The 18,881-nt window shown below is 38.5% G+C and overlaps 3 protein-coding genes across 3 annotated transcripts; 2 read left to right on the plus strand and 1 right to left on the minus strand.

The window, feature by feature from the left end:
• The first annotated feature begins 54 nt into the window (after positions 1-54).
• Positions 55-8,128, plus strand: LOC102720867 (tRNA pseudouridine(38/39) synthase). The gene is made up of 16 exons (XM_006651379.3): positions 55-138; positions 261-323; positions 1,031-1,114; positions 1,690-1,769; positions 2,268-2,313; positions 2,409-2,519; positions 4,490-4,556; positions 4,773-4,863; positions 5,178-5,238; positions 5,319-5,449; positions 5,551-5,668; positions 6,081-6,204; positions 6,839-6,940; positions 7,040-7,108; positions 7,411-7,565; positions 7,677-8,128. Exons 1-15 carry the CDS (start codon positions 55-57, stop codon positions 7,464-7,466), a joined length of 1,287 nt encoding a protein of 428 aa, XP_006651442.2. The 3' UTR covers positions 7,467-7,565; positions 7,677-8,128.
• Positions 8,129-9,974: 1,846 nt separating this feature from the next.
• Positions 9,975-12,970, plus strand: LOC102721152 (probable F-actin-capping protein subunit beta). The gene is made up of 8 exons (XM_040522035.1): positions 9,975-10,183; positions 10,537-10,607; positions 10,884-10,997; positions 11,138-11,220; positions 11,309-11,370; positions 11,475-11,594; positions 12,362-12,457; positions 12,580-12,970. The coding sequence occupies exons 1-8, from the start codon at positions 10,055-10,057 to the stop codon at positions 12,661-12,663; spliced, it is 759 nt and encodes a 252-aa protein (XP_040377969.1). The 5' UTR covers positions 9,975-10,054; the 3' UTR covers positions 12,664-12,970.
• An 899-nt stretch (positions 12,971-13,869) lies between these two features.
• LOC102721437 (co-chaperone protein p23-1-like) lies at positions 13,870-16,309 on the minus strand. The gene is made up of 6 exons (XM_006651381.3): positions 16,164-16,309; positions 15,394-15,580; positions 15,141-15,300; positions 15,017-15,045; positions 14,855-14,933; positions 13,870-14,123 (listed from the first exon to the last, which is right to left on the minus strand). Exons 1-6 carry the CDS (start codon positions 16,166-16,168, stop codon positions 14,062-14,064), a joined length of 522 nt encoding a protein of 173 aa, XP_006651444.1. The 5' UTR covers positions 16,169-16,309; the 3' UTR covers positions 13,870-14,061.
• Positions 16,310-18,881: the final 2,572 nt, after the last annotated feature.

The raw sequence follows: 18,881 nt of genomic DNA on the forward strand, positions 1-18,881 counted from the left end.
GGGCAGCACAGCAGCGTGGCACTGGTCAGTCGAGGGCTCCGATAGGAACGTGCCATGGCGGCGGCGGGGAGCGATGGTGAGGCGGCGGCCGCGGCGGCGTTGCGGGCGGAGGTCGACGCGCTCCGGCGGCGCGTACAGGTTGGGGCTCTAGTTTTAGAGCAGCTCCCCCCCCCCTTTTTTTTTCTTCCTTTCTGCAGTTGCTTCGGTGGATTTTGTGAGGTTGTTTGTTCTTTTTCTACTGGTGAATTGGGTGTGATTAGGAGTTGGAGAGGGAGAACCAGAGGCTGGCTAAGATTGTTTCGACATGTAGCTGCGGCTCCAAGGTGAGATTTCCATTCATTCTAATCGAGCTAGAGAGAGAGAGAGAGAGAGAGAGAGAGAGAGAGGCTTTTGGATGATTAGTCCTGGCTACAGTTCTTAATTCTAGTCATGGTGCATACTAACTCCCAAACTGATGACAAAATATTAGCTTGTTCTTTGACTCTTTGTAGACTGTTGTCCATTTCGTATTCATATATTAGTGAGGTAACCTTGTAATTGGAGAGGTTAAAGGTAGGTGGCAATCGTTGTCTGTTGAACTGTACATTTTCGAGGTGAATTCATGCTTGCATTGCCTGTAACTTTTTTATCCTAACAAATTGGTTTTCTGCTCATGAAAAGATGATAGAATATTAGTGCTTGGATGCTGTCATGGATCATTTTCTACCAGAAATCGCCATTTTCTATCTTGGCACTAAGATTAGGTTCTAATTATTGAAATACATGCTCTCTAGTTTAATTTGAAGTGAAATTGATAAATCCAGATGCTATTACCCAACAGTGTCACTTAGTAATTTTGTGTCTTTAGTCAAGCATGACCACACCATGCTAAAAAATCCCTGCATCTGCAGGTATACTTAGTTAGATATGTTGGAGTTTTGATTGTGTTCTTGTCATTTCTGAAAAAATTCTCATGTATGCATCCCTCAACTGTTATGAAGTGTGAGCTTCTACTCTGTCAACAATCTTTCTTGACTCTCTTCTTCTGCAGGAGGACAGCGTTGCTTCCTCTCCAGTACTTACTGAAAGTGTATGTAGCAGTAGTCAAGAATTGCAAAAGAATATGAAGTCACATGTAAGTTGGACTTCAGTACATAATGTCATATTTCAGACTGATCAGAGGGTTCCATGATATCATCTATCACAGCGATATTTTGCTGTCTTATCTTCTGTGATTCATGCATATACAATCAAATTGTACTGCAATGGTGTTGTGAAAAGGCATGGTTTACCCAAAAATTCATGCACGAATGCAACTTACTATATGCTAATTTCTTTAAGATAATGGATAGTCATTTGTTCAGTAGGGGAAACTCTGTTTCATGTCATTTTTGCATGTAAATATTTTAGATTTTTAGTATGTCTCCATTGATATTAATGGAGTATATTGTTCACCTGAACTAAAATGTCGATCGTCTAAAACAGATTATATGCTCCATGCTTCTAAAAGTATGTTTTCTTAAAATATTCTTCTATTGCATTGTTTAAACTACTTGTTTTAAGCTATTCATTGAGTATATTTCTCAAAATAACTAATTTATCCCCATAATCAACTAGATAATCCGTGACAACAATCAATTCAATAATCTGTTTTAAACAGGGCCTAAGAAAACTTCTATATAATAACATTACTGATTTTTCTCTGTTTAGTGTGCAGGTCACCAAGCGGGGGTTGTAAGACACTGCCCAAAGCGATTAGTTGCTCTGAAAATCATGTACTTTGGACAGAGGTATGATTGTATATCCAAAAGAAAATGCATTTGTTTCCCCTTAATGTTCGATGCATTCTTGCTTAAAGTCTGAATCAGTCATAATGTTGTAATAGCTTCTAAGTGTAGATAAAAGGGTTTCATTAAAATTATGCTGCTATGTGACTAAATATATATAGGTGTACACAATATACCTGTATATGGAGAAGCTTTAAGTTATGAAGCTCTTCACAGATCAAACTAAACACAGCCTATACATTTTGACCTTGCCAAAAATTTTGGCAATACCAAGTTTTGGCTTTGCAAATAGATGGTAAAGTTTATTTGAGCAACAAAGTGAACATACCCTAATACTAGTATTCATATTTAACACACACTTCTGCAAAATCATAAGTCCGTAACATAATTTTCAAATCTAAGAGGTTCTCCTTGACCTGCATCTGTTCTCTTTGCTTTGTTAGTTCTTACAACTCGTGCCTTGCCCCTCTTTTTTTTGTAACTATGCTTGTTCTTGTGCAGATTTTTTGGCTTTGCTTCAGAAGCCCACACAGAGCCTACAGTTGAGGTATTTTTTTTCCTAGGAACTATATCAGTATATCTTTGTTTTTGTAAAGGTGTCTAAGGATTTTTCATAAATACTCCTACCTTTTGTATTCTCAGTCCGAGATATTTAAAGCACTTGAAAGGGCAAAGCTTCTGGTCGGTAGTAGGAAAGAATCATGTTATTCTAGGTGTGGAAGAACTGACAAGGGGGTTTCGGCTACTGGACAGGTACTTTAATCTGTATGGTTTATTCAATGTTAGATGATTATATTTGTTTTTTTCTCTTGTATACAAGCTTATATTATCCATAGTACTCTCAGATGTCATGTGTTCAGGAGTTAGTTCTGTTTCTCTTCTTTAAAAAAAAAAATTAAGAAGCACTCTTCTGTTTTCCTTAAAGCATCTCCAAGAGATGCCTAGAAAGCTTCCTAAAACTAAATTTTGGGAATTAGGCTAGAAAACAGGGCCTCCAACAAATACCCAACCGTGTACCCAATATCTATGCGTGCCCAATCGCAGACCCCTCGTAACCAAGATATAGAGGTGGCAATGGCGCTCCCAATCTCTGCCTCCACGCGAATTTTTCTGATCACACCATTTTTTTTCCTGTGCTCCCACCAATAAAACCACTGACAAAGTGACAATGAATCTGAGCACATCTTCGTCAGCTTGGCGCCTTGCCTGGAACTCGGGTGCCATCGTCTTTCCATCATAGAGCACTCAGCTGTAAAACCGACTGCTACATTCCCTCTGTCTACGGCATGGACGCCCCTCACAACAGGGAGTTCCTATCACTGGTATTGCCCGTGTCTTCACCTGGCCTCGTTTCCACTCCAACCAGTGCTGCCTCTGCCAGTCCTTCTACACCAACCTGTCATGTCCACCAGCCACCTAACTTGCTTCAGCCATCGGCGCCTCCTCTGCTGGCCTTTCTGCATCAACCCCATCTGCTCCACCAGCCATCCCCACTCGTGCGCTGGCCATTGTCAGCACATATCCAGTCAAACAGCAGTCCCTGTGAGTTGCCCGTTCCTCTGTAGCAAATTTTTACTGCTTTGTGTTAAATTCATTTGTAGTAAATCAAGTTATTTAAAAATCAGAACCTTCTGACCTGAACAATTTTTACGACACTGCTAATGTACTCTTGCTTGTTGGCTGGAATCTAATGATGTTGGCGGCACCCTTTCTTGTGCTCATGCAAGTGCCTAGTTGGGAACTGACGTTGTTAGCGATCGGCCTGAGAGACACGATGCAGTCAAAAACCAGTTAAGAAGGGCTCATCATGAGGTGGCATATTTTAGAGTTTTCCAGAATCAAATATTGGGGCACTTGTGGACGGGGTGATTTTTTGGGTCCAATTTTTATTTTTTTGATGGTTCCAGTCTAGTAGTTTTCGGACTCAAATATTAGCGTTCTATTGGAGATGCTATTATCACTTATCAGGAAGTCATACTTTTACTTGGTACTTTATTGCTACTGATTAGTGATTAATAATTTAATATATTGTTTACTGTGCAAGTTATGAGATTAAGATGAAATTGCTTTCTCTGACATTAAGTTCACTTTTCTATCATGGAACAAATCAAGTACTCCCTCCCTATTTTTTTATATGACACCGTTGACTTTTAGATCCACGTTTGACCATTCGTTTTATTCAAAAAAATTATATAATTATTAATTATTTTGTTATAATATAATTTATTATTATAGAAACTTTAATTATGCATTATAATTTTGCATATTTGGATATAAATTTTGAATAAGACGAATGGTCAAACGTAATTCTAAAAGTCAACGGTGTTATACATAAAAATATGGAGGGAGTAAAAAACTTCACAACCAAAAATTTCTTTTTACACAACAATCAACCTTTTGCATTTCACAATGCAACTTTGACCTCAAATTTTCAGTAATAGCTTGTTATGAAAGACAGAAATTTATGCAGAAGAATCTTTCCAACTAATGTCATTTTGATCTGCTCGATTTTAAATTTCAGAAGACAAAGATATTAACAAAATGCTACTGCCTCCTGGCAATATCTACACTATTTCTTTAGGAGTGCATATGCAGGTTTTGTATTATGAATTTATTATTTTTTGTTTTTGCATGGTGCAGAAATTACTGCAATATGGAAATTGTGGCATGCATTGATGCATATGCACTAAAGAAAACTTGTTTACTTGTTTTGCAACATACAGGTAATTTCTTTATTCCTGCGATCCAACATAAAAGATGCAGGATTGGCTGTAGTAGACAATGAATCTGGTATGCTTCTGTCTTTGATTCTTTGCAGCTCTCTGTATTACTGTGACCCTGAGTGGGAAATTTTCCAGACCTTGTCCTAGCAAGAGCATGTCTTATTTTCTTTTTCTACTTCTAATTTTTCTCATTTAAATTCAGATGGCTCACATGATCCCATCTTGCCTATGCTTGCAGTGGTTTTGTCAAACTTGAGTCTAACAGACATGATTTGTTTTTCAGAGATTGATTATGTAAAAGTATTGAATAGAATCCTTCCACATGATATACGTGTAATCGGCTGGTGTCCTGTTGCAGCAGATTTTCTTGCAAGGTTAGCTTGAGCTCTATGTTTACTTTATTAATGGCAGTCTCACTCAAGTCTCTTTTCGTTGATAAATATCAGTTCTATGAAATGTGATTTTGTATTTGTGTATTTATTTGTTGGTTCATTCCATTCTTTTGAAGATAAAGGAATTACCTTTTTCTTTTATTCCACGTTATGTTCCTCTGTTCCGTTGATATTTACTTTTTCACCTATGGTATTTACTTCATTCCCTTTTATTGATATTTACCTTTAACCATCTAATTCCACTTTATGTTCCTCTATCTGATAGAATAGTATCTTCCCTTACTGCTATTGTGCAGGTTCTCTTGTTTGGGCAGGGAATATATCTACCTGTTTTGGAAAGGGGACTTGGATGTATTGGTAAACATGCGATTCCTTGATTTCCTATTATAGTTGGCCGTTTAAAATTGTTGACGTGCTGCCCTTCAAACTGTCAACAGAAAATGCAGAAAGCTGCAGCAAAGTTCATTGGTGAACATGATTATAGGAATTTCTGTAAAATGGATGCAGCAAACGTGAGTAACTACCGGCGACATATTACAGATTTTAATATTTCTTCCTACAACCAAAGGTTAATTTTGTATTTTAGTCAAACTATTTTATCCTTTATCTATAAATATTTGATGCCTGTAATACCTAAATTAAATCATTGAAGTACTATTTATCTTGAAGGTCTAACTATGATGAACTGTGGGCCATTACAATCAAAGGTAGTGCCTTCCTGTGGCATCAAGTTCGCTGCATGGTAGCTGTGCTGTTTCTTATTGGCCAAGGGCTTGAGTTACCATGTGTAAGTAAAATTTGCTCCTAAGCTTTTTTCACTTAATAAAGAGGGTATTGCATAATATATTGGTATAAGCCCTTAAACTTAGCACATACTTTCCCTTAGGCCTTAGGTCTATGAAGTATCCATCTTTAGGTTCCTATACTTGCATCATGGTGATTTCACTTTGGATTGGTTGATGCACTTTTAAGGATCTTATCATCTTTTCTTATTCATGATAGCCAATGCAAGTTTACATATTGGTAAACTTCTCAGGTTGAATTACCATGTTCATGGACCAAACCACCAAAGTGGAATATCCATGCAAGTTTAAAGACCTGATGTATAAGTACTCATGAAAAAATCTTGCACACAGTTGTATTTATCTTTCTTTGGATTATTAACATTTATTTTTTATTGTTTATTTTTATGGCAACAGATAGTTGATTCATTATTGGATATTACCAAAACTCCTAGAAAACCTCAATATAAAATGGCATCAGAGATTCCATTGATTCTACGATCTTGTCTGTTTGATGAAGTCAACTTTATGAGTTCATCAGGTATGTGTACTTTGGCCATGCCTTTCAGAGAACATTTTTCTGTCAATAATTACTTAAATATAATTAATTCATCGTAACCTCTGAGTTGTTCTTAACCGCAATGTTAATTTCCTACCTTTATAACCTACTCACATACTACACATTGGGACTGGTTATTTCAGAATAAATTTAAACAACAAGCAGTGAAATGTGGTGGTTCTTCTAGAGATAAATCTAAAAGACAGCCATGAATAATACTCTATCCATCTCATTTATAGATACTTTTGCCCTTTTTATGGAGAAATTAAGGAATATGGTGAAATAAAATGAGGCTTGGTTGTGATGAAAAAGTTGGTGAAGAAATTAAATGAGAGATGACTGTGATTGGTTTAGATGAGGAGTTAGGTGGAGAAGTAGCTATTTCTATGAGACAAATCGAAGTAACTATCTTTTGAGACGGTTGGAGTGGTAGTTTTATGAACTTGTGTATGAAATTTTCAGTAAAATGAAGAAGTAATTTATGAAAAGCATACCTTTTTAAAAGCAACTGTCTTTTGGGTACAAAATCCACCCTCTAGTGTTTTCTATGTCACATAGCATGTATTTATCTTTTATACAGTGTAATTATCTGTGATGCAACATTATTCTGTTTTAGATGCCAGCCAGGCTTTGATTGAGCATTTGAAAGATGAATATCATCAGTATATGCTCCAAGCTGCAATATTTCGTGAGGCACTGTCCTGTTTAACCTTTCGAGGTACATACATGTAAATCTTTTCCTTTTTTCCAGAAGGCTACAAGATATTCTCAGTTCTATGGAATGTTTGAGTGATCTAAAAGTAAGCTGTCATTGCAGAGCGTAATTCATTTGAACCTCATCACAAGAAGAGGAACCATATTCCTCTCATGTCACGACAAACAGAACGTGAGTAATTTTTTTATAGTTTACATACGTTTTTGTTTTTCTGTTTTCCTAAGGGCAAGCTGATGGTATATATGGCTACACCAGTCTCTTGGTCAACTCTTCAGCATTCAGACAGTCCTGTTTTCCTAAGGGCTAGGGCTAGCCATTGTCATATGCAGTAATTGTTAATAATCTTTCCTGTGAAACACCATCAATTGTGTACTTCTGATATGATCCTGTTATGCTTATTCCTTAGTTTGATTCTATCCTACCTTGTTGACTTGCTTCCAAATGAAACCGAGCTGCCTAATAACTTGATTCAGCTTCGTATGAGGAACGGGTAGCAAAATTGAAAACAAAGTCAGCTGGTAGTTTGTAGTTTCCTGGCTAGCTTCAGTAATGCACCAAGTGCTTCAGAACGACAGATGAAGCCTTTGAATATCAGTGCTGTATCTGGTCATATTCATCCAGCAGCAAGGTAAATTTGCCACGAGAGCTACGTTTTTTGTGTTCAATCAACTTTGTTTGATCACTTATCTGAAATTTTCAAGCTGATGCCTACGTATTCTCACGCTGTGTACTTGTTTAGGGGGCGATACTCTATCACAACAATTTCTCCATGAAGCATGGGTTCTCGATTTGTGACAATTGAAACTGACAAAGAACAACTGGCGGCCACTCATCAATTCATACAACAGGATGAAGATGAACCATCCTCTGCTGGATATTTTAAGCCTTTTGAATATAGGATAATATTCTGCTCGACTGTTAAGGAAGGCCATGTTGTGCACTCATCTTGTGTATGTTGTAAAATACTTTCCAAAGCATGCAGAACACATCTCAGTCCCTCACATACATTTGTATCGACATTCAATTTTTCCGCCACTGTAATGCTCATATGGTACGATGAATTTTGCTGTCTACCTGAAGAGACAGACTGTTTCTGTAGTGTAACATGCTTGTTAACGCAATGCAGTTATGATGGATACTTACAGTTGCATCTAAGCAACGTCCATTTGCTGTTAAGTGGAAAAAAAAGTACTCGACTCCATTTGTCATTGCTTGTACTAGTAATTGCTAGCTGCAAGATGATGGCATTTACTTTTGCTAAATGCAGTGTCATGTGGTGGTTGGCTTAAAGTGCCAGTAGTTACCATACCGTCTTCTGAGACACTGCATATGTTCGGGACGTAGTTACTCCAATGTAAAGTTATAGAGACATAGTCACTGAGGTGTAGATCGTATCGTTTATGTAGTCTAACTTCTGACGTACGTCAGAGTATCTAGTTCCATATGCTCGTGAGGCTTTATTTTTCTTTTTCCTGCCAGCAAAAGCAAGTGAATGTCGAATTTTCTACGAAGTCTGGGTAAACACTAAGCAGTGAAAATGAGGCTATCGACAAAGGACTTTGTTGCGCAAGCGAAAATGAGATATACTCTTGTTTTCTATGCCTGTTTTCTTAACCATCAACCGTAGTATTTTGTGTAAAGGTTCTTTATATGGAAGTTTCTTTATGTATCAAATAAATCTAGTTTACAAGTATATAATAATTAAAAATTGATTAACTATGTGCTAATGGTCTATTTTATTTTACGTGCCATACAAACCCGATCATAACTCATTCTTGACGGACAGTCAAAAGAAAGTACTCCGTCAGTTTTATATTATAAGATTTTATATATTTATCTATGTATTAATGTATATGTTTTATATATGTGTATAGATTTATTAGCATACATGTGAATATAGGCAATACCAGAAAGACATAACATGGATCGGAAGGAATACGAGAGAATCCGAGGAATGATGAGACATAAGCATGCCCTATGTGTTAGTGAGATACTGGCAAATATTACCCTTCCAATCGTAGGTAGTACTATGTAGTTTATTAGTGAGATTTTAGCAAGACGACGAGATATAGACAATATAAAGAAGACTTAAGTTTACTAATAGTAGATATGATAAGGTCAAGGTGTAATTTTGGTGGGTGGATGGAGTAGGACGATTTAAATGTTGCATGCAATTAAATAAGAAATTAGTTCTTTTTTAAAAAAATAGATTGTATCATGCCCAAACCAACCAACTTATTAGAGATGTAACTTTTTTTTTAAAAAAAAAGATAAACATGCATGCTCTCCTCTCCTGCTTGGTAGCTTATCCCTAGCAGCCAAAAGTTAAATTTTGAGGTAGCATTTTGGTGTTTTTAAGTCTATTTCAAAATTTCCTTTTAAACCATAAATAATACATATGATAAAACCTTCTTTTTATTATTATCGATTGCTTTGTTTACATTTCTAAAGCTTGTCGGTTGTAGTTCAAATACTCACAACTTATAAACAAGGTACAATGGGTTTGATGTGGACCCTCTTTGCATTCACATATGCATACTATGGTAGCATTGTTTTGAGTATGTTATAATAGCTAATGCACAATATTATATTATTTTTCATAATGATGATAGAACATGTTACGAATATCATTCCGTATGATCCAACACATTAAATTTTAATAAGGTCTAGTAAATTTTATAAAGAGCTACTAGCTCTTTCTATTATAATAGTTAATTATAAGAGGACCAATATTCTCTAAATTAGAACCTCATTTGATCGTGAAAGATCATAATTAATCTACTCTGGCTATGCCAAACACAAATAAAGCAAAGTTTAGGTATAATATACCCCATTCGTTTCATAATGTAAATCTTGTTTAGATTCATATGGATACTAATAAATCTAGTCATATATATAAATTATATGTATTCGTCAGTTAATAAATTTAGATAATAATAGAAATACTATATGAAACTAAGCTAACTAGTACAAAATTTTGGATTTGAGTATCTCTAACGCACACCAAACATTCAGAAAAAAAAAGAAAGAAAAAAAGAGACAAAGGAGCCAAAGAGTGAAGAAGAAGCAGAGAAAGGGCAGGGGAGAGAGAGAGAGAGAGAGGAAGGGGAAGGAAGCATGGAGGCGGCGATGGATCTGATGCGGCGGATGCCGCCGGGGAGGGCCGAGACGGCGCTCAACGCGCTGCTCTCCCTCCTCCCCGACCACTCCCTCGACCTCCTCTCCCAGGTCGACCTCCCGCTCCAGGTACCTAACCCTCCTCCTCCTCTTGGGACGCTCTGTCGCAAGGATTCTAGGATAGGGATGGCACCGCGCAGGAAATCGATGCTTTCTCTCCTCAATCGCTCGTGCGGGGGATGGTTGCCATCGCCGCCCTTGATTTGCTTTGCTTTCGCGTTGGAGACCCCCGTGGATGGAGGCACATCGAATAGGATCGCGCTGCTCCAATCCAATCCGCCCTTGGGCGCTCGAATCAGAATCCGGACATCCTGATACGCGGATTTCGTTGTTATGAATCCCTTTGGTAGCTCCATTTGGAATGTCTCTTGCTTCCGTTCTTTCTTTTATATAATCCTAATGAATACTGAAAAAACAACCAGGTTTGCATGGATAAGGAGAGCTTGAAGGAATACATCCTATGCGAGTACAACCGTGATGCCGACTCCTACAGGTCTGCAATTCGTTGATACGCTCGCAGTTTCTTACGACGCAGTATCAAATAAGGCGAAAGGAGGCACATAGGATAACCAATTGTTTAGAAATGCCATTTACTGATAGTCACAGCTAACAAGAAAGAAAATGCATCAAGAAACTAATGCAAATAACTGTGGACACTTTAATCAATATGGTTCCCATCACCACGAACACTTAAATTGGGACAAAACATTAACTATTTGGCCAGTCCATTTTTAGTCCTCAATTTATTGATTGTGAGAATGACTCGCAGATCTCCGTGGTCTAACAAATACGATCCTCCCTTGGAAGATGGAACAGTTCCCTCTGAGGAGATGAGGAATCTTGAAGTTGAGGCAAATGAGGTTTTCTCTGTCTACCGTGACCAGTAAGATGCATATTCTCTTTGATTCAGCGCCAGCATGAAATAATGTTGTTGCTTGCAGTTGTGTCATTTCTCAGTTTAATAGACAGCTGGTTATATCTGCTATGTTCATGTAAGTAATATTACTTCCTATTGACAATTAGGTATTACGAAGGTGGCATCTCTTCTGTGTATATTTGGGAGGATGAAGATGAGGGTTTTATTGCATGCTTCTTAATAAAGAAAGGTCTGTAGGAACATTGGATGAAATCTTTTTTATTTGAGCAGATAATATGAAATCCTTTAACTAGTATTCCTGTTCTCTGTCGTTGCAGATGGACAAGGAAAAAGAGGCCACATGCAAATAGGTTCATGGGATGCTATTCATGTCATCCAGGTGGCTCAAGACAAAAATGTTCATGAAATCATCAATTGTTTGACCGGTGGTTTCTGTCTATGTTGTTTTGTAATACTCATTGAAAATTTATGTAACTTTAACAGGTTGGTCCTGAAGAAGAAGGTGCAGCACATTACTGCTTGAACAGCACTGTGATGTTGTCATTGACAACAGATAACAAGCAATCTGGAACTTTCAACTTGTCAGGATCAATCAGGCGCCAGGTTACATTTCCCTTCCATTCTCATCTGCCTCATTTTCATATTAAGTGGCTCTTAGTTCAAGGGCATCTCTAATAATGCAGGCGCTATACTAGAGATGTATCTATATGGCTCTAGCATTCCTGTTTTTCACACTTGTTGATGAGTGTTACTGCTTCAGTGCTTTGTATAAACTCAAACTTTGTGCATAAAACAGTTTGAACCATCAATGCGACAATACACATGCACTTCTGTAGTGTATCAGTAGTCTCAAGACGTCATCTGGATGTAAAGAAACTTCCATTTGCAAATATAGATTTTAGACTTTGGCATTGTCTCAAGGCAACATTTTGGTCACAAATTTCTACACCTAGTTAAAAATCACAGAAGATATATACTATGAATGCATAATTGACAATAAATCTAATGATTCCAATTTTATTCAGCCAATCTAGAGTCTAAACACCTTTCCACGTAAGGGTGATCAGCCATATAAATGCTTTGACTTACTCAGATTTTTTAGGATCTCCTATATATGTTTCACAGGGTGTAATAAACGGTTGAGTTCTTCAAAGGAGTTCTGGAGAACTGAGCTTACAAGTTAATTACAGGCTCAGTGAACCCTAGTAGAAAGACAAACTTTTTAATTTGCAGAGTTCTTGTGGCTTAATCTGTGAATCAGTAACATAAATCAATTACTTTTGTTCTTAAGACACTTATCTTATTAGGAGGGCTGCTAAGCTGTGGAAAATCCAAGCAACCTAATCCTAGACCCATCTATTCTCTTTCAGATGAGTATGACTCTTGCTGTGGCTGATGGGCACCTGGTTAACATGGGAAGAATGATAGAAGAAATGGAGGGCAAGCTGAGAAATTCATTGGACCAGGTAACAATTTCACATCACACGTCGAATAAATAATAGTTTAACATTAAGTTGTTTCTGAAGTGTGAGATTAACTGCACCCGTAGATGCATTTGTCTTGAGGCTTTGTATCTCTATAATGGCAGGTTTATTTTGGGAAGACTAGAGAGATGGTTTGCACGCTTCGGCCGCCACCCGAAGTATTAAATATGAGGCTTCCTGACAGCTGATCAAATGCACAGAGATGTGAATTTTAACACAAGAACTCTACTATATATTAATTCTGCAATTATCTCCCTACCTAGTTAGTGCCATAGCGTCTCTTTTCGCCATTCATCTGTATTTAATAGTCTCCAAATGAACACCATTTTGAGCCATCGTAGGAATGTCTTCTCCAGTGAATTGTGAGGAACTGGGCAAAGCTTCTTCTTCATAGCAGAAACAAGAGAGTTTTAAGCAAGGGGGCAGGAGTTTTGTATTTGCCGAACAAGATTCCGCTGCCCCTGCGACTGCGGGCAACATTCTCTGTCATCTTTGTGAATGCGCTGTGAAAAATCTACATGTTCTTATGATCTTACACCATGGGCGTGTTTAGGGGGTGTTTGGATCCCAGGACTTTTTTAAGTCCCCATCGACACTAATTAGAAGTATTAAATATAGACTATTAATAAAATTCACCTTATGCTCTGGACTATTTCGCGAGAAGAATTTATTAAGCCTAATTAGTCCATGATTAGCGAATATAATGTTACAGTAAACATTTGCTAATCGTGGCTTAATTAGGCTTAAAAAATTTGTCTAATGAAATAGCATGTATTTATGCAATTTAATTTTGTTATCAGTTTATATTTAATACTCCTAATTAACGTCTAAACATTCGATGTGACAAAGGACTTAAAAAATCCACAGATCCAAACAACCCCTTCATTGAAAAAAATTTAGATGTTATATCAAACGTCTAATTAGAATGTCAAAAGGGGTTTTTAGACAATTTCATAGCTCCTCTGAAAACCACCAGATAAATTTTTCATTAGTATATGTGTGTTAATGTAGCACTTACGACTAATCATGAACTAATGATTCGTCTAACGATTTTTTCCTACCCATGTAATTAGTTTTTTATCTATATTTAATTTTTTTTATGTGTTTAAGGTTTTGATTTGATGTTTTTGAAAAGGAAATAAGAAACTAATCGGACCCTTTGTTGAAGCAGAATGCAAGAATAGAATTGTCCGCTTATACAGTCTGGTAGATCAATATTTTGAATCGACACGTTAGAAAATAAAGGTGGGTTTTTTTCAAGAAATTTGTGGTCAGTGGTAGTTGAATACTTGCAAATTACTACTCACGATTCACGAGCAGATAATGCAAGTTCCATAGACCAAAATACACGGTAAAAGGGCTGTATGGTTCTTACTGCTCGATGCAAATATGCAGATCTCACAAAACAGGACAGCATGTATTATAGATTCCCCGCAAGTTTTTAACAAAATGGAACTACTAAACCATAACTACTGCTTTACTTCAGTGGCAGTGATCCACACCCCAGAGTTTACACCAAAAATCTGAGACCTGGCAGCGGCACAACACAAGTCACGCATAGCGTTCTAACTCACACACGGCTTTTTTCACGGCTTCGCTTCACCAGCGGCTTCCTGTTCCCCGCTCCCCTCTGCCTTGATGTCCTCATCTGCAGATTGCAGCAGCATAAAGTTAGCTCCGTAATTATCACCGGTGAATTTCACTAAGTTAGTTTACTATGCTCATGTTGGTTAAATCATGAAAGATGTTTCACAAGTGCTTTACAGAACGATGTTTAACGAGTCTAGTTCGTGGAATGGTCTTGCACAGAGAAAATTTGGTACTACGCTGACTGACCCAGACCATACAACAGTTCATTGAATCAACTGTTACGACTGGCATAGTCCTGCATTAGAATCAACACACGGCATCCAACATGATAGGGCAGGTCAAGATATGGAACGTCAAAAAGAATGCCATTGCAAAAGCTTGTTGCTGATAGACAAACATATTACATGGGAGAAGTTATAGCTGCCGCAGTTATTCAATAACGAAAGTGACATGCAAAAGATACAGAGAGGTCACAATTACTGTTGTTTGTTGTTGCTGACTGAAAACCACATTAATAATTGGAAATACATATCCTGGGCATGAAATGGTGGCGAATTGAGAAAAAAAATGATGATACAAGGGCTACTCTGACATCCTCAAGCAGGAAAGGTTCAGGGATTGAACTAAACTGTTCACAGAGTTGACAAAAAAATCCAGAGTTGCATTAAACTAACCCAAACAGGCTAATACCAGAACGTTCAGCTCTGCAAACAAGTGCTACTACAAGGAGTACTTGATAGCAGACTTGGAGCATGAAACATAATTATGCAGGAGGCAAGGAAAACATACCTTTGTTAGCACTATCAGCCGTGTCTTCATCGTCATCGTCATCATCAAGATCATCATCAGGACCACCCATGCCCAGCTTCTGCAAACACAAAGAAACATTAGAACCCTGAACCCTTCCTACCATTCCCTTCACCACCAGCTGAAATTGCTGCAGAGTTGTACCGAAAAGTCCATGTCACCAAAGTCGCCGACTGCAACAAAATGGAAGTGTAATGTCAATTCCGTGCTGAACTAGCAGATTACCAAACCCTACAACATAATACAAGGAGAAAAAGAAAAGACTTACGCCCGATGTCTTCGTCATCCTCGTCTTGCCATTTGTCCCAATCAACCTTCAAGAACACAGGTGGCTTGCCCTCCTTCTTCAGCAGCCTAGGCCACCACTTGCTCTCCGCTTTCTTGACAAGGTAGCATATGGTTCTTGGGGCAACGGCTGCCTTGCTCTCCTACGAAAAAAGAATCCGACAAGACTACAATTAGAGTGTACTAGCACAAGAATATAGCCAAAGAGAGTAGGATGCGTTGCCAATTACACCAACCTCAACATTCACAGCATCAAAGAGCTCAAGATCAAGCTCGTAGGGGGTGTCATCGGCGGGGCCCTTCGCGGAGAAGATGAAGTGGCCATCGGGCTTCAGGTTGAGCTTCACGTCCCTGGCGTCGGGCAGCTCGATCGTCAAGAACACCTTGTCGGACCTCTGCGCCCACTTCGTGATCGGGTGGCGACTGCAAGCACGAACACGTAACTAATCCCCAGAATTTCACTCAGAAATCACCCTCCACATCACAATCTCAGGCTTGCAACCATGAACACAAGCAATCGAACAGCCAGAATCCGCGCCATAGGATTGGCCTCAAATCACAGCGACTTACATGTTTACCAATAGGACAACATGTAATATTTTCATCAATTAGTACTCAAAAGGCTAAGAAATCGCATCCGCAAACAGGGCAAGCATTTTGGGAGAACTAGTTTCCCAACAAACCGCAGCAACTCTCTTGCGTTTCTTTTCCACCAAGAAAATTGACCAGGGCAAGTAGCAAGTCAACAGCCAAAGAACAACAACAACAACAAAAACTCAAAAGAAAAAAAATTTTCATATCTCGACTCCTACAAATCATCCGAACCAACAAGAACACTAGCACCAAACCACAAGAACCTGCAAAACAAACGAACAAACAAACTAAAAACACCACCCGGGGGCACCGCACAATCAAAACCCAGGTCCCAGCCACGAGGAGAGACCCACTCACTCACTCGCCAGCCAAGTTCGCCACAGGGAACAAGGATCATCGAAGCCTTTATTACCTCATGTCTCTTCCCGTCGGAGAGCCCGCAAGCGCAAGAGCTTCCTGCACGCGTGTGGGCGATTTGGGGACTAGGGTTTGTGATTTCCTTTTTGTTTTTTTGGAAGACCTCGGGGACGACGCCTGAGCCGAAGTGAAGAAGGGAAGAAGGCCGGACTCCCGGAGGAGGGGTATAAGAGGCGGCGGAGCGGAGGGATTGAGGGGAGGGGCAAAGGTGTAAATTCGTGGCCGGTGGGGGTACTCGGGTCGGGTTGGCTGCTTCCCAAATGCTCTAGATCATTCCATTTCCTTCCGGCAGGAGGGTACTCTAGACGACGACAACTACTTATGTGCCGTACGATAAGAGCAAATTCAATAGCATACTCAACTACAAGCTCCAATTCATTTATAGTTAATCTAATAGCTAATTCATACGATAGTTACCTATCAAACATCAATACATGATCCCATATGTCATACGCATATTTTGTCTTGGAGCCCGTGTGCAGTTGGCTATAAATTAGTAGCCCGTCTATCGTCTCTCTCCTCTTATCTTAATAAAATATGCTTACAGCTAGCTTATAGCCTGCTATTGTACCTGCTCTAAGAGCATTCCCAACAGCTTATCTAAATTTGATCTTATATATCTTTATTTGGATGATCATCTAAAACACTTTCATCCTTCATATCCTTTTGTACTCCAGCAAATCATCTATTTATGGCATTCTCTATACATATTTGGAGGATTGGAGAGAGAATATCTAAATATAAAGTTTCTCTCTCCTAATATGGATGACATCCAAAAATAGATGATGAGATAGATGTTTTGCTGAAGCTCAACTTTTACTCTACATCCTCTGTTTCTAGGATGGAGGATGGGATGGATGAGCTGTTGGGGATGCAAGAGTAACTCCAATAAAATGGGTAAATAGTTGGCCAAGCTAATTTTAGTAAATATGAGAGAAAAATGGTCTCCAACAGCCTCTCTATCCAATTAGCCAAGCTATTTTGATGGCCAAATCACATCTCTATTGGCCAAAGTTGAATCTTTTTGGCTGGCTACTCATGTGTACCGTCACTTCCCCTCCTATCTATCCCATCTCTCTCCTTATGATGCAGTGCATCTGCCGCAGCCGGCGACCTCCACCGACGCCGGTCGTTGCCCCGGCAGCCAGCTCCTTGGTCTTCTCCGGAGGACGACGCTGTCGTCGTCGCCCTGGCTGCCGACGCCCCGTCTGCTAGGTGGAGAGAAAGATAGAGGGAGAGGGAGAGAAAGAGGGAGAAGAATGGGGATAGAGGCTGACACGTGGGTTCCATTTGTCATAGACTTAAATTAGAGAGGATGAATGGAGAGGTTGTCGAAGTAAAAATAAATTTGACCTGACAAATATAATGAAGAGTTGGTCAAATAGATATTTGAAGAGTTAAATTTGAGGAGACCGTTGAAGATGCTCTAATGAGGCAAAGTCATTGGAAACGGAAAATATATTACTCCCTCCGCATTTTGTTTTATTTGACGTCGATAATTTTTTATATATGTTTCATCGTTTATTTTATTTAAAAAGTTGTAAGTATATAAAATTATAATTTATTTTTAGAGTTCATTTAATAATAAATAAAATCATAACAAAATTATTAATAACTATATATTTTTAGGTCAAACGTAAAGTCAATAAGTTAAATAGAAAAACAGAGTAAATACTTTCTCCGTTATAAAATATACTAAAACATAATCGTTCTAAGAGCATAAAGATTAAGAAAATAGGTGAGAATGATCAGATAAATGTTATAATTGATTGATTTTAGGACTAATCATGGTTTAATGCTTTTAGGACGATAGTGCAGGTAGACATGTAGTTAGTTAAGTTTTTTTTTAAAAAAACATGGTGTGAACCCATTAGCCTAGACGCTGCGCGCTTATGTATTTTTGTATTAGACATGATATGCTTGTGTCATATGATTCCGTAATTTCGTCGGGTGATACGTGGTTCTGCGATGTCCCTGTCATACCTATATATTCTTTTGTAGCAATTATAGAGTTATATTGATGAACTAGATTAGAGAAATAACATGTTTTTAAATTTTATCCTTACCGAGGGTAGTTTGTAGAGTAGGAATCAACTTATTCAAAGACAAATTTTGATATTTGAACTTCATAAATCAACTGATACGGAGGAAGCAGAGTTTGTCTAATTGGTTCTTAAGAGTAACCAATCCAACAGTTCAAACAATTCCCAAAATAGTATTCACTGCCAGAATTTGACAGTTGTATAAACTTTGTCTCTAAAAAGACATTTGGAAGGTAATAAACCGAACATACTTTAAGATTGCACATAAGGTTCCCAACCAGAAACTCTCGTTTTGGCGCACAAGCTATCCAAACTGCTAAACAATATATTTTTGAGACAGTTTTTACCATAGATCTCGTTTAAAAATGATATTAATCCAATTTTAAAATTTTTAAGCTAATGCATAAATTAATTATGCGATAAACACAGAACGCAGCCTAAGCCACTCCCTACGCTCAGGCCCACAAAGCAAGGCCCATGAAGAGCCTACACATTATCGAGTCCATTGTCGCCCGGCCCGCACCTTCAAATTTCAAACCGGAACCTGCAACCGACGCGCAGCCGTCTCCCCCATTCGCTTCCGTGCCCTCCTCTTCTCTCCTCTCCGCCTCTTCCCGCTCCACGCACCGCCACGCCCAAACGCACCAGGGGAGAGAGAGAGGGGGGGAGAG

The sequence above is a fragment of the Oryza brachyantha genome, chromosome 3, assembly GCF_000231095.2.
Source record: "Oryza brachyantha chromosome 3, ObraRS2, whole genome shotgun sequence".
Lineage (NCBI taxonomy): Eukaryota > Viridiplantae > Streptophyta > Magnoliopsida > Poales > Poaceae > Oryza > Oryza brachyantha.